The sequence below is a fragment of the Ciona robusta genome, chromosome 6, assembly GCF_009617815.1.
Source record: "Ciona robusta chromosome 6, ASM961781v2".
NCBI lineage: Eukaryota > Metazoa > Chordata > Ascidiacea > Phlebobranchia > Cionidae > Ciona > Ciona robusta.
In genome coordinates this window covers 3094337-3108733 of record NC_143240.1, presented here as the reverse complement: position 1 = coordinate 3108733, position 14397 = coordinate 3094337, and the positions used below count along the sequence as shown (strand labels likewise).

The window sequence follows — 14397 nt, the reverse complement described above, 5'->3', positions numbered from 1 at the left end:
AACACTTTTTGGCTGCCCGAAAGGATTCTGCCAGAATGACAGTCGTAAATTCACGGCTTTTTTTTAGACTCAAATTGACCTCTGTAGGTTACCGGTACGTTATGGATGATCGCAGTTCTGACTTTGTTGAAAGAAATTCACATACTACGTTAAACCAACTGCAAAACTGGAGCAAGCTGTACGTAAATGAAGATAACTTTACGGGCGACGAAGAAAATATACCGGATTTACGGTTCGACGTTCGCCATGATCTGAATGATAGAATTTACATATGGTAAGGTAATTAATATTTTCAAGCCAAAATAACTATCTTTAATTTTACCTTGGCACAAGGGAAAAGTGGTTAGCGCGCTTGACTGTAGCCCCCAGCTCAGAGTTTACAGGTTAAATGAATGTCTTGGCAAGAAACCTAAAAAGACTTTATATACCCACAAGGGCCACAAATGCATTTTTGTACTAATTTCAAGATGACCCATGGGTTGTTCAAATTCTGTTTAACCACAAAAAAAGTAACCAACAAAGTTACATATGTGGTAACTCATAAGCGGGCACAACAAAACAACAGTGTTTTAATGACTGTCGCCATTTAACCTGGCAAGGAAAAATAAGTTTTACTGTTGTTATTACTGTTGTTATTTGGTCATAGCAGTATAAATGAATTAGTAAATGTTTATTTTTTTAAGCCCAGGAAATAAAACACTTTTCAGTTATAAACCTTTTTATACAAAATATATATTTCATAACAAAAAGTTTGTATACAAAATATATTTCATACACAGTTATGACGACTTATCAAAGTTAGAGGTTGATGCTGTTGTGCTACCAATTAACGATGTCAACCTACGCAAGTCGCAACTTGCCAGAGATGTTACGTTGGGTGCTGGACCGGAAATAAGTGCAGTTTATGAAAGATACAAACACAATAAAGGTAAAGTTACAAAATGTTTTTCATGGTTTTAGAAATAACTACAACACTTAGAGTAACATTTTGGTGCTAGTGAAGAATCGTAACATATAATAGGTAAATAGCACAGACACAATAAAGGTAAAGTTACAAAATTATCAAATATTTTTCATGTTTTGCTGAATTGTTAGAAACAACTACACATAGAGTAGCATTTCGTTGCTAGTGAAGAGTCATGTTATAGTATCGTCCTGTACAGTAGTTAGCAAGGTAATGGGTTCAAGTCTTTTCGCTGCTACCATTGTGGGCATATATGTCCTCAAGCAAGACACTGAACGGTAATTGCTCCAACCCAGTGGTCACTTATGTTTAGTTGTTTAAGTTGTCAGCACTACAAAAGATATTATTCAAAAAGCTACAATTTTGGTAACACAACAAAATTTTATACATTCATTCTTTTATACAGATATGAAAACCGGCTCCGTGACTTTTGAAACTGGCTTTGCATTACCTGCACGATTTGTTATAAGTGTAATGGAACCAAGAATATCATTGAAATATCAAACTGCAGTGGAAACTGCTCTACATGGTAGGTAGTAGGTAGGCTATATTATACCCTTGTATTTTATTACCACTAATTTTGCTTATCCTGTTACTTCTGCTACCAGGCATAATGTAAATAATCTTTTAGAGGCTCATCTGGTATTAAATCATAGTGTATTTCCGAAGTTTCGTTTGTCATTTGCAAGACTTGTAGCAATTTTTCTAAAAATTAAATGTTTAATGGATTGTTTTTCGCTAGCGCAAACACTTATGTCGCTATAGAGCAATAGTGACAGTCTGTCAAAAACTTTGGCACATTTTCATAAATATCCACAGTTTTATAAAATGTTTAAATCAAATATATAGGATGCTAGTGTAAACACCTGTGTCGCTAGAGAGCAATATGTGACAGACGGTCACGAACAAAGGTTTTGTTAAACTTTAACACATTTAATACAAATTCACTGTTATATTAAATATTTAAATCGTTGCACTATATATAGGATGCTATGTTGGTGCTATGCAATGTGCTGCTGAACACAAGTTGTCTTCAGTAGCGTTTCCATTATTATACGATCCAACTGCAGAACCTTCACTCACCACGCATATGGGCCACATAGCCATACGTAAGTTTAAGTTTGTGGATTCTTATTGGTATGACTGATTCTTAGGTTATGACGACTGTTATTTCATTTTTTGAAAATAAAATATTTCTCTATAAAATATTCTTTTTTACAGAGAATAATACCTTTGATACGTAAGTTCATAGTTTTTGGTATCAAGAGTAGTCACAAATTATGACAATATATTTTGTTATTGCAATCGAAGAAACAGTAACGTTTTGTTATTTATACAATAGCCAACAAAACACTACATTGACTAAACTATATTTGGTAAATTTTGTTTCAAACTTGTAGCTTAAAGGTTCAAACTACAGTAACTAAACACTTCAAAAAAAAGGGAAATAACAAATCAAATCTAACGAACAAATAAAATTTGAAATTAGGTACTATCCGATGCTGTCTCCAGAAACTTTCTTGTCATCCAAAAGCTGTGGTCCTGGTCCTCACAGAGAAACAGATGGATTTATACAGTAACCTGCTATCCACGTATTTTCCAAGGAGTAATACAGAAGCATCCGATTTTATTTATTGGCTTCCCCAAACAGAGTTCACAGATTGGGGGGAAATCGTTCGAGCAGATCGTGCGATACGCATCAGGGATTTTGCAACGGAAAATGAAGCAACGTCAGAGATGTCTGGTACGTTTTTATTAAATAAAAGTAAGGTTATGCATTGGACAAAATACTATGAGGTGTATGAATACACCATGTGTGTTTGGTGTATAAGAAGACACCCATGTTATAACTTGACAGTGAGCATGAGGTGTATGAATACACCATGTGTGTCTGGTGTATAAGAATATACCCATGTTATAACTCGACAGTGAGCATGAGGTGTATGAATACACCATGTGTGGCTGGTGTATAAGAATATACCCATGTTATAACTTGACAATGTGTGAATATAAATGCACCATTTCTGTTAACTGTACAAGTATAAGTATAACCCAACAGTGAGCATAAGGTATCAATATCATCCAGAGTCATCGCACAAGGAAGACCCCGTCATACCATCCACAATAACGAGCCACTCATTCGCAAGTATGTCCGGTGACCACGACAGCAGGAGAAAAATGCAAATCGAGAACATGACGAAAGATAAAATGCTCAAATCACAAGAAAGAATGTAAATATATTTGTTTGAGACATTTTGTGTATGAAAATAACATACTTTAACATAGTATAGGCCTCTGATTTAGCCTAAATTTAGGTAATTGTTCTGCCGCCATGTTTTTATTACCCAGTTTTACTGAAGAAGTTTTCGTTGTAGCGGGTTTTTGAACGACTGTAATTTGCTGATAATTCTCTACGCTGTTTTAGTTAATGAAACTCTTTATACATTTGCAAATAATCTGACATGTAACTCTTTATAAATTTTCACTAACTCTTGCATGGTATCATTCAATTACTTTCATGTTACAGTTACCACCGCCTTTTGAGGTGTGCAAGAACCGAAAATTTATCGGAAATTGCTTCCACCAAGGCCTTGTACGTATGTGGTAACGACAGAGGGGGTTCCCCTGTTGTGGTACTGGTAGCAAAATACATGAACGTACAGAATATGAACATGGAAAAGGTGGTTTATGTTTTTATGCAATAAAGGTGTAAAAATCTGCAAAATATGAATTTTGTTTATATCTTATTTATGACATACGAACATAAAATATGCTAACTTAACTGCTCTTGTAAAAGTTATGAAACTTTTGTAATTTTTGTTACAAAATGTAACATTTATAGGTATATCTAACAGTTACGAGTCAACTCTGGACTAATTCACAGATCAGTTTTACCCATAAAGTTACATGCGTCTGCGTGGTAACTTGTAGGGCACGAGGTGTATGAAACATAATACCCATGGTATGATGACTGTAGTTGCCCCAAACCATAAAATCTTGACCTTTTAACCATAAAAACTTGACCAAATTTTTTCGCTCCTATAGGCGCTCCTATATTTTATACACATCCTCGACTCTGTGGTGAACGAAAGGTATTCGCTCGTTTATTTTCACACGGTGTCGGAATCTAAAAATCATCCTTCCGTTGAGTTTATACGACATGTGTACCACACGTTAGATCAGCGCTACCGGGAAAATCTCAAGTATCTGTACATTGTACACCCAAGCTTCATGAGCAAAGTAAGGACTTTATAATATGTTTATATATTTATTTTATAAAATATTTATATATTTATTTTATTAATTTATTTTATAAGGTTTTTATACATTTATTTTATAAGGTTTTTATATATTTATTTTACAAAAAAATTATATATATGTTAATTTATATATGTATTTATTTTATAATTTTATTATTTATTGCTTTTATAAATATATATATATATAATTTTGTTATTTATTTTATAAATAGTTATATATTTATGTTATAAATTATTTTATATTTTTTTTATACATTTATTATAAATTTTTTTATATATTTATTTTATAAATATTTCTATAACTTTATGTTATAATTTTTTTATAAATTTATTTCATACTTTTTTTAATATTTATATATGTTTATATATTTATTTTAGAAAATATTTACTTTTTAAATATTAATATATTTATTATATAAATAGTTATACAGTTATGTTATAAATTTTTTATAAATTTATTTTATATAATTTTTATAGAGTAGGGTGGGGGAAGATGGGACAACTTTTCATTGTATTTTCTCGTCCTATTTTGTACTAAACAAAGAAAATTCAAAGGATTATAAAACCATATCCTCACGACTTCCATAGTCAGATGTTAATTATTTAAAACACGATCAGGATATTTGAATATTATGTGCTAAAGGTGTCCCATCTTCCCCCAACCTACTATACATTGAATATATAATTTTATACATGTATATTGTTATATTTTTTTGGTATTTATTGTATATTTATTGTATAAAATTTTAATATTTACATTTATTTTATAAAATATTATTTTATAAATCTTTATATATTTATTTTATAAATTTTTTTATATATTTTTTTAGAAAATCTTTATATATTTGTTTTATAATTTTTTATACGAATATTTTTATAAATTGTTCATATATATATTTATATGTGAACGATTTATACTTTTTTTTATATATTTCTGTTATAAATTTTTTTTAAATTTGTTTTATATATCTATTTATTATATAAAGTTTTTATATATTTAAATTATTAAAATATTTGTTTATATATTTATACAATTTTAATGTAAATAATATTTATTTTAGATGGTATTAACATAGTTATTTTTATAATATATTAATATATTTAAATAATATATGTAAAAAAATATTAATATATATATTTATTATCATATATATATATATATATTATAAATTTTATTTACAATTGTTATAAAAAAATCTTTTTTGCAGATTTTTGTTTGGTTATTCACTACTTTCTCTGCAAGCGACGTGAAAGGACAAGTTTTATCGATTAAAAACATTCCACAACTTTATCAGTTCATCTCCTCCGATCAAATTGATATCCCTCCATTTGTGGTGGATTATGACTTAGAGGTATTTGCATGATATGATAAAATAATAATAATTAATGATATGGTAAAATAATGATAATTAATGATATGGTAAAATAATGATGATTAATGATATGGTAAAATAATCATAATTAATGATATGGTAAAATAATGATATAATTAATGATATGGTAAAATAATGATTAATGATATGGTAAAATAATGATAATTAATGATATGGTAAAATAAAAATAATTAATGATATGGTAAAATAATGATAATTAATAATATAGTAAAATAATGATAATTGATGATATGGTAAAATAATGATAATTAATGATATGGTAAAATAATGATAATTAATGATATGGTAAAATAATGATATAATTAATGATATGGTAAGATAAAAATAATTAATGATATGGTAAAATAATGATAATTAATGATATGGTAAAATAATGATAATTAATGATATGGTAAAATAATGATAATTAATGATATGGTAAAATAATGATAATTAATAATATGGTAAAATAATGATAATTAATGATATGGTAAAATAATGATGATTAATGATATGGTAAAATAATAATAATTAATGATATGGTAAAATAATGATAATTAATGATATGGTAAAATAATGATAATTAATGATATGGTAAAATAATGATAACTAATGATATGGTAAAATAATAATAATTGATGATATGGTAAATTAATGATAATTAATGATATGGTAAAATAATGATATAATTAATGATAATTAATGATATGGTAAAATAATGATAATTAATGATATGATAAAATAATAATATAATTAATGATATGGTAAAATAATGATAATTAATGATATGGTAAAATAATGATAATTAATGATATGGTAAAATAATGATAATTAATGATATGGTAAAATAATGATAATTAATGATATGGTAAAATAATGATAATTAATGATATGGTAATATAATGATAATTAATGATATGGTAAAATAATGATAATTAATGATATGGTAAAATAATGATAATTAATGATATGGTAAAATAATGATAATTAATGATATGGTAAAATAATGATAATTAATGATATGGTAATATAATGATAATTAATGATATGGTAAAATAATAATAATTAATGATATGGTAATAATATAATTAATGATATGATATAATAATAATATAATTAATGATATGGTAAAATAATGATAATTAATGATATGGTAAAATAATGATAATTAATGATATGGTAAAATAATGATAATTAATGATATGATAAAATAAAGATTTAATTAATGTAAAAATTGCCTCCATTTTAACTTTTAAAACTCATTTTTTTTCAGGCTAATGCTTCAACTTACAACAATACGACGTCGAAAATATCCACAGCGTCTAACCGGAAGTTATAATACGACAAGTTTGAACTAATTTACACTTATTTTTCGTAAGAGCCACCAGATTTTTCATATATATATATATTGCATATTGTTTAAAATCCAACTGTGCTGAATAGTTTACATTATAATGTAAGTTAAAAACATTATAACGTTGGTACTACTAGAACATAATTAACCTAAGCTCCTAGTTAAAAACACTGTCCTTTTAAAAAACAACTTTAAGAAGAGCTGTTAAAATTTCAAAAACTTTAAGAAGAAATAACCTTTCAAAAACTTTAAGAAGAAATAACCTACAAGTGTAACTAACTAAGTAAATTCTTTAAAATTTCCAATCAGATTCAAAAATAATCCTAACTAACTAAGTTAATTCTTTAAAATTTAAGAAGAGTTGTTAAAATTTCAAAAACTTCAAGAAGAAATAACCTACAAGTGTAACTAACTAAGTTAATTCTTTAAAACCTATCAGATTCAAAAATAATCCTATTGATGTAAGTTTAGTTAATAACCTATGATTTATCAAGTGCAATTTTGTTGTTATGTGATATTTTGCCAAATAAAGTGTTAAAGTAATATCTAATATACATTTGTCTCTTATATATATGAGACAAATATATATACATATATATATAAGAGACAAATGTATATACTTGTATCTGTTTCTTATATATATGTATATACTTGTCTCTTAGAGGTTGAATACTTGACTTGTCTCTTAGAGCCGAATTGCCTGTCTCTTAGAGCCGAATTGCCTGTCTCTTAGAGCCGAATTGCCTGTCTCTTAGAGACGAATTGCCTGTCTCTTAGAGACGAAATATTTGTCCTTTAGAGCCGAATTGAGACGAATTGCCTGTCTCTTAGAGACGAAATATTTGTCCTTTAGAGCCGAATTGCCTGTCTCTTAGAGCCGAATTGCCTGTCTCTTAGAGCCGAATTGCCTGTCTCTTAGAGCCGAATTGCCTGTCTCTTAGAGCCGAATTGCCTGTCTCTTAGAGCCGAATTGCCTGTCTCTTAGAGCCGAATTGCCTGTCTCTTAGAGCCGAATTGAGCCGAATTGCCTGTCTCTTAGAGCCGAATTGCCTGTCTCTTAGAGCCGAATTGCCTGTCTCTTAGAGCCGAATTGCCTGTCTCTTAGAGCCGAATTGCCCGTCTCTTAGAGCCGAATTGCCTGTCTCTTAGAGCCGAATTGCCCGTCGAAACATTCGGCTCTTAGAGACGAAACATTCGGCTCTTAGAGACGAAACATTCGGCTCTTAGAGACGAAACATTCGGCTCTTAGAGACGAAACATTCGGCTCTTAGAGACGAAACATTCGGCTCTTAGAGACGAAACATTCGGCTCTTAGAGACGAAACATTCGGCTCTTAGAGACGAAACATTCGGCTCTTAGAGACGAAACATTCGGCTCTTAGAGACGAAACATTCGGCTCTTAGAGACGAAACATTCGGCTCTTAGAGACGAAACATTCGGCTCTTAGAGACGAAACATTCGGCTCTTAGAGACGAAACATTCGGCTCTTAGAGACGAAACATTCGGCTCTTAGAGACGAAACATTCGGCTCTTAGAGACGAAACATTCGGCTCTTAGAGACGAAACATTCGGCTCTTAGAGACGAACAAATCGGCTCTTAGAGACGAACAAATCGGCTCTTAGAGACGAAACATTCGGCTCTTAGAGACGAAACATTCGGCTCTTAGAGACGAAACATTCGGCTCTTAGAGACGAAACATTCGGCTCTTAGAGACGAAACATTCGGCTCTTAGAGACGAAACATTCGGCTCTTAGGGACGAAACATTCGGCTCTTAGAGACGAAACATTCGGCTCTTAGAGACGAACAAATCGGCTCTTAGAGACGAACAAATCGGCTCTTAGAGACGAACAAATCGGCTCTTAGAGACGAACAAATCGGCTCTTAGAGACGAACAAATCGGCTCTTATATATATATATATATATACGTATTTGTCTCTTATACGTATATACATATATATTGTGTATGCCCACATATTACACTACAACCAGTATTTATATTTATTTGTTAAACAGATAAAGCAATATATATGTAAGGTTACTGTATGAATGTACAGGATCCAACCGCTGTTTGCATTTATATCATTGAAGATTCCAACAAGCTCATTTAAGTATTTAACATAAAGCAATAGAGGTGAACAGGCAAATACATAACTTGGCAACTAACTTACGGTAGTATGCATAAATCAAATAAAAAGGAATTATCCAACCACACAGCATAGCTACTGATCACATAACTTCATGAAATGTCACATAGGATAATTTCATGCAACTCCATTATAAACTGAAAGTTATGCAATAGACATATATTATGATTTTATATTCTAATATAACATTATTAAACTATTGAAGGGATAAAATGAGTGCAGGGAGATGGCAATATAATTTCATAAATATCAAATATGGACTGCAGACACTAAGAACTACTATACAATCACTAATAAAATCATTCACCCTATTATAACATTGGCATTTCATTATAATATAGCTTTATGCAACTTTAATCTTAATAAAACCTGAGGTATTGCGTTTCAGAGTTCGGACTTCCCCTTTTTGAGACCAATAGGACAACACACCCCTGTACCCCCCAACCCACAGTACCCGCTTGGGTTTTTAGATAAATACTGCTGATGGTATTCTTCTGCGTAGTAGAATTCTGTTGCTGGTTTTATTTCAGTTGTGATTTTCCCAAGACCTGCGGCTGATAACTCCTGTAATAATTATAAACTTTTTCTGTTAGCATTGTCGTATAGTTATTGGCGGACTGCATCTGAACCAGAGGTTACGGGTTCAAGACTGGATACTGCTACTGTAGTGGTTGTATACTTTTATTGTATTCTTGGACAAGACACTTAACTGCTATTGTATAGTCAGACAAATTAAATATATCAAAACAAGGTAACTTGCAATTTGACATGAGGTGTAAAAAATAAACATTACTGTAATAAACAACAGTAATAGTAATCCCAGAAACTACCATATACAAAACCATAAGTTATTATACCTTCCCATAAGTCTCTTTGGAATCCAAAGCTGCCTTTTTCTGATCATCATTATAATAATAAATACCTGACCTATATTGACTCCCGGAGTCGTTACCTTGCCTCATGCCCTGTGTCGGGTTATGGCTCTCCCAGAATACCTGGAAAAAAAGGAAATATATATTTATGAGACGAAACATTATATATATATATACAGGTAAGGTATATATATATAGTAGGGTGTGGAGAGATGCGACACTTTGTCAGAAAAGACCAATTTTTAATTTAATTTTTACGAACCCCCATTTAATGTTAATTAGAAAAATAATGTTACAGAATTATTCGATATTATTATCACGACTTTATAAAACGCATGTCAAAGCCGATTACTGTTGTTAAATATAAAATAAAAAACATGTTAAATAGAAAAAATAGGCAGGTAAAAAATTGAGAAATAGTAGGGTTTATTAAAAGTTATCATTAAACTTTATTGAAAGTAAAAAAGTTATTATCATTTTTTGTTATTACAAGTTCATATACATTTGTAAGATACAAGATTTATCAATTGATGTTCGAACATTACCCATTGTCGTTCATATAATAACAATTTTAATACAATAATATAATGTAGGTTACCAGGTAACATGTTAAAAACTATAGCAGTAGGGCAAGGAAAAGAATGTTTACTTAATTTTCAAAGCGTACAGTATTATTTCAAGTTAATTACGTATATTCCTATTTATAAATACACTTATTATTCAAAATTACCAATGATTTTAAACTGTCCCCTGTTACCAGTGATTTAATCTTATGATTCTTATCCTATGTGTTTTCGAATTTGTAAAATTTTACCTATTGTGCAGATCGCTAAATAACTCCTCGTGTGGTTTATTAAAATTTTTTGAACTGTTATCAAACAATAAAGAAAAAATAATATTAATTCGTGGTATTACGTATTAGCAAAAACAGTTATGTAATTTGAGTTAAAAAAATTAAGAAATATCTGCTTAAGTGTCCCATCTTCCCCCACTCTACAATATATATATATAAAATGAAACACTAAAAAAAGTTAAACATTTTAAGTTTGTCCAACATAGCATATATGCATATATATGTGGCATGTAATAAAACAAATAAAAAAAGAGTAAAAATTAACTTTAGGGCTTTACCTTTAGTAAACCTTCATATGAAATCTTGTCAGGATGATAAACGACGCGAACAACTTCGTTATGGTTGGTATTACCAGCGCATACTTCCCTGTACGTTGGGTTTGTTGTTATTCCAGCACTGTATCTGTATGTAAGGATTATAAGATTATTCTAAAATGCAGGGAGACAGGGATAGTTTGACACTACACTGTCAAACAAATCTAACACATTAGTTGTAATATTAACTTGTAGCACTGTAAGCAGACATGAGATATATCTGTGTATCTGTATGCGAGAATTATATGATTATTTCACACACATTGTACCAGGGGTTCTTAAACTTTTTGAAGCACTTCCCCCCCCAATAAAGATCCCAACAAAACTTGCACCCCCTTTTTGTTAAATCATCTTAATATAACACTTCTTTATTGTTTCCCCCCCCCCCTAGAGGGAAGAGCCCCTCAGTTTAAGAACCACTGCACTATACAATATATTATAGTCCAATTTTTAAAAGCAGGTAATCCAGGGATAGTTAGACACACTATACTGTTAAACAAATGACAAATCTAACATATTAGTTGTAATGTTTTCTTGCAGCAGTGTAAGCAAGCAGGCGGAGGTGTATGAATCAGAACACCTATGTTACAACGACTGTCGTTGCCCCGCCATGCGAGGATAAATAAGATACATACGTGGTAACTAGTAAGCAGGCACGAGGTGTATGAAATAGAACACCCGTGTTATAACGACTGTCGTTGCACGGCGATGCGAGGATAAATAAGATACATATGCAAGCAGGCGGAGGTGCATGAGGTGTATGAAACAGAACACCCGTATTATAACGACTGTCGTTGCACGGCAGTGCGAGGATAAATAAGATACATATGTGGTAACTTAACTAGTAAGCAGGCACGAGGTGTATGAAATAGAACACCCGTATTATAACGACTGCCGTTGCCCCACCATGCGAGGATAAATAAGTTAAATTCATACATGCCTGCCCATCCTGTCACCGCAGGTTATATGATATTCAGCGAAACAAATCTAACTTATTGGTTGTAAATAATGTTTACTTGTAAGTAGGCAAGGTGTATGAATCAGAACACCGGTGTTATAACGACTGCCGTTGCCCAATCATAGAATACAAACAAGTTTATATCAGTCATGCCTGTCCAGTTAAACTGAGATGAGATGCCGATGTTATCTCTATACATAGTAGGGTGAGGGAAGATGGGACATCTTTAGCACATAATATTTAAAGATCCCGATCGTGTTTTTAACAGTTAACAACGGTCTATGGAAGCCATGAGGATACAGTTTTATAATTCTTTGAATGTTCTTTGTTTACCACCAAATGTGACAAGAAAATAGAACGAAAAGATGTCCCATAACCAAATATGTCCCATATTTCCCCACCCTACTATATAAATAAAAACATTAAACCACCTACCCAACTTGTGTAGAATAAACTCCTTTCAGCTTCCAGAACGTTCTTTCAACTCCCCAGAAACAACCCATACCTTAAACATAATGAAACATTAACAATATTTTGACTAAACATCCGTAATATAAAATATAGGAATGTGCAGAAATTTTATTAAATTGATCAGTATGGCAATGCCCACTATGAGCAAACCACCTTTTAAATGAAGGAATAACACAAACTTTAAACCTATTTTTACTAAATATCTATAATATAAATAGCATTACGCAAAAAATATAAACTTATTAGTATTATGATGCCTACTATCAGTCTATTACTTTTGAAGGGGTAACATTCATTTAAAATACCAATAATATAACAGAATGGAAACAAATATAAAAAAAGTAATTTCCATTTATTTTAAAGGGTAATTTTCTACACAAGTTTCAGCCTTTGATAAACACTGCTATGGTCGCCACACTTAATAAACCAATAAGATATAATAACATCAACACATCATAATCGAGGTGTATGAAACAGAACATCGGTGTTATAATGACTATTGTTGTCCCGTCATGCAAGGATAAATAAGTTACATTCCTTTATAGTTTAGTCTAATAACTAATATATTTTTAATATCTTACCAAACATAGCCATCTGTGTATCATCAGGAAAAGGTTCGAAGATTTGATTCTTATTCACATGATGCTTAACATTCTTATCCATGGTCCACTTTAATGGCTAAAACAGAAGATATTCAGTTTAACAGATATCATAAAGTCCAGTGCACCAGTACACTTTACTACTTCTGTATTTTCATGCAATTTTTTTGTTAATATGTTTTCAACTGTAAGTCTGTTTTATCTTTTCGTTTAAAATATTTCTAAATCTTCGCTACCGTAATCAAAAAGACAAACATAAGTTATTATTAGAACTTATGTTTATAGTGCTTCTTTTAACAGCTACCATTATGCATTAAATCAATACCTTTAAAACATAGATTATGCTAAACTGTATGCACAAAACGGGTTAATATGCAAAACTAGCATCTAAATTGTCAACAACACACATAATTATATTACTAAAGCAGGCCTACATATTAACATAGCGATAATAAAAGTTATTTAACTTTCAAAATCTCCCTTTAAATTATATGCAAATATAAATTATTATGCAAAATATTATCTGAACTGTCAAGGTCATCAACAAAAACAAGCAAGGTCATCAACAAAAACAAGCAAGGTCATCAACAAAAACAAGCAAGGTCATCAACAAAAACAAGCAAGGTCAATAGGTCATCAACAAAAACAAGCAGATACATTGCTATAGAAATAATGAAAGTTATAAAAGTAAAACATTATTAAATTTGAAATATAAATATTATTACCTCTGCTCGTCCTACAGTTGCAGCTTCTCTTGATACGAGTTTAGTCGAATGCTGAGCGCCCATGACAAGGCAGCGTCTCAAAACAGCGAGCATGACCACTAAATGACTCGACAGTTTCATGGCTTGTAAACTGACCTGCCAATAAAATCTGGTGTGACGTCATTCTGATTACGTAACCTACATACGGGATGATTATGTAATAGTTTAAACTTTAATTTATGTCCGGGTCAGCAAAATTACGACAACTTTTAATAAATAATTTAAAAACAACAACACTAAAACGTAATAAAGTAAATGCTTATTAATATTGTATGGACTTACCGAATTTATGCAGTGCTGTGGTTTTCAACTTCAGAAATAATCACTAATTATTTAAGTATGTAACTTTCAGACGTAGCAAACTAACGTGGGAATTGAACATATGGTGCAACGGATGTATATAAAAAAGCTACTGTAGTCCCATTTCCCAACGTGCCAGCTTTTAAATATGCCAAAAATATAAATTTGC

The 14397-nt window shown here is 30.7% G+C and overlaps 2 protein-coding genes across 3 annotated transcripts; one reads left to right on the top strand and one right to left on the bottom strand.

Moving 5' to 3' along the window:
* Positions 1 to 67: 67 nt before the first annotated feature.
* LOC149734973 (ganglioside-induced differentiation-associated protein 2-like) lies at positions 68 to 9692 on the top strand. 2 transcript variants are annotated; one of them, XM_089880267.1, is made up of 11 exons: positions 68 to 274; positions 780 to 928; positions 1371 to 1493; positions 1951 to 2073; positions 2454 to 2708; positions 3051 to 3195; positions 3492 to 3645; positions 4010 to 4204; positions 5433 to 5576; positions 6871 to 6971; positions 9486 to 9692. In XM_089880267.1, exons 1-10 carry the CDS (start codon positions 102 to 104, stop codon positions 6934 to 6936), a joined length of 1527 nt encoding a protein of 508 aa, XP_089736393.1. In that variant the 5' UTR covers positions 68 to 101; the 3' UTR covers positions 6937 to 6971; positions 9486 to 9692. The 2 variants fall into 2 exon arrangements, with proteins under 2 accessions (XP_089736393.1, XP_089736392.1); XM_089880266.1 differs by lacking the exon at positions 9486 to 9692 and having other exon boundaries at positions 6871 to 7501.
* LOC149734972 (uncharacterized) lies at positions 8938 to 14355 on the bottom strand. Its single transcript, XM_089880315.1, has 7 exons — positions 14211 to 14355; positions 13890 to 14024; positions 13147 to 13243; positions 12530 to 12599; positions 11101 to 11224; positions 9955 to 10092; positions 8938 to 9661 (listed from the first exon to the last, which is right to left on the bottom strand). Exons 2-7 carry the CDS (start codon positions 14007 to 14009, stop codon positions 9482 to 9484), a joined length of 729 nt encoding a protein of 242 aa, XP_089736441.1. The 5' UTR covers positions 14010 to 14024; positions 14211 to 14355; the 3' UTR covers positions 8938 to 9481.
* Positions 14356 to 14397: the final 42 nt, after the last annotated feature.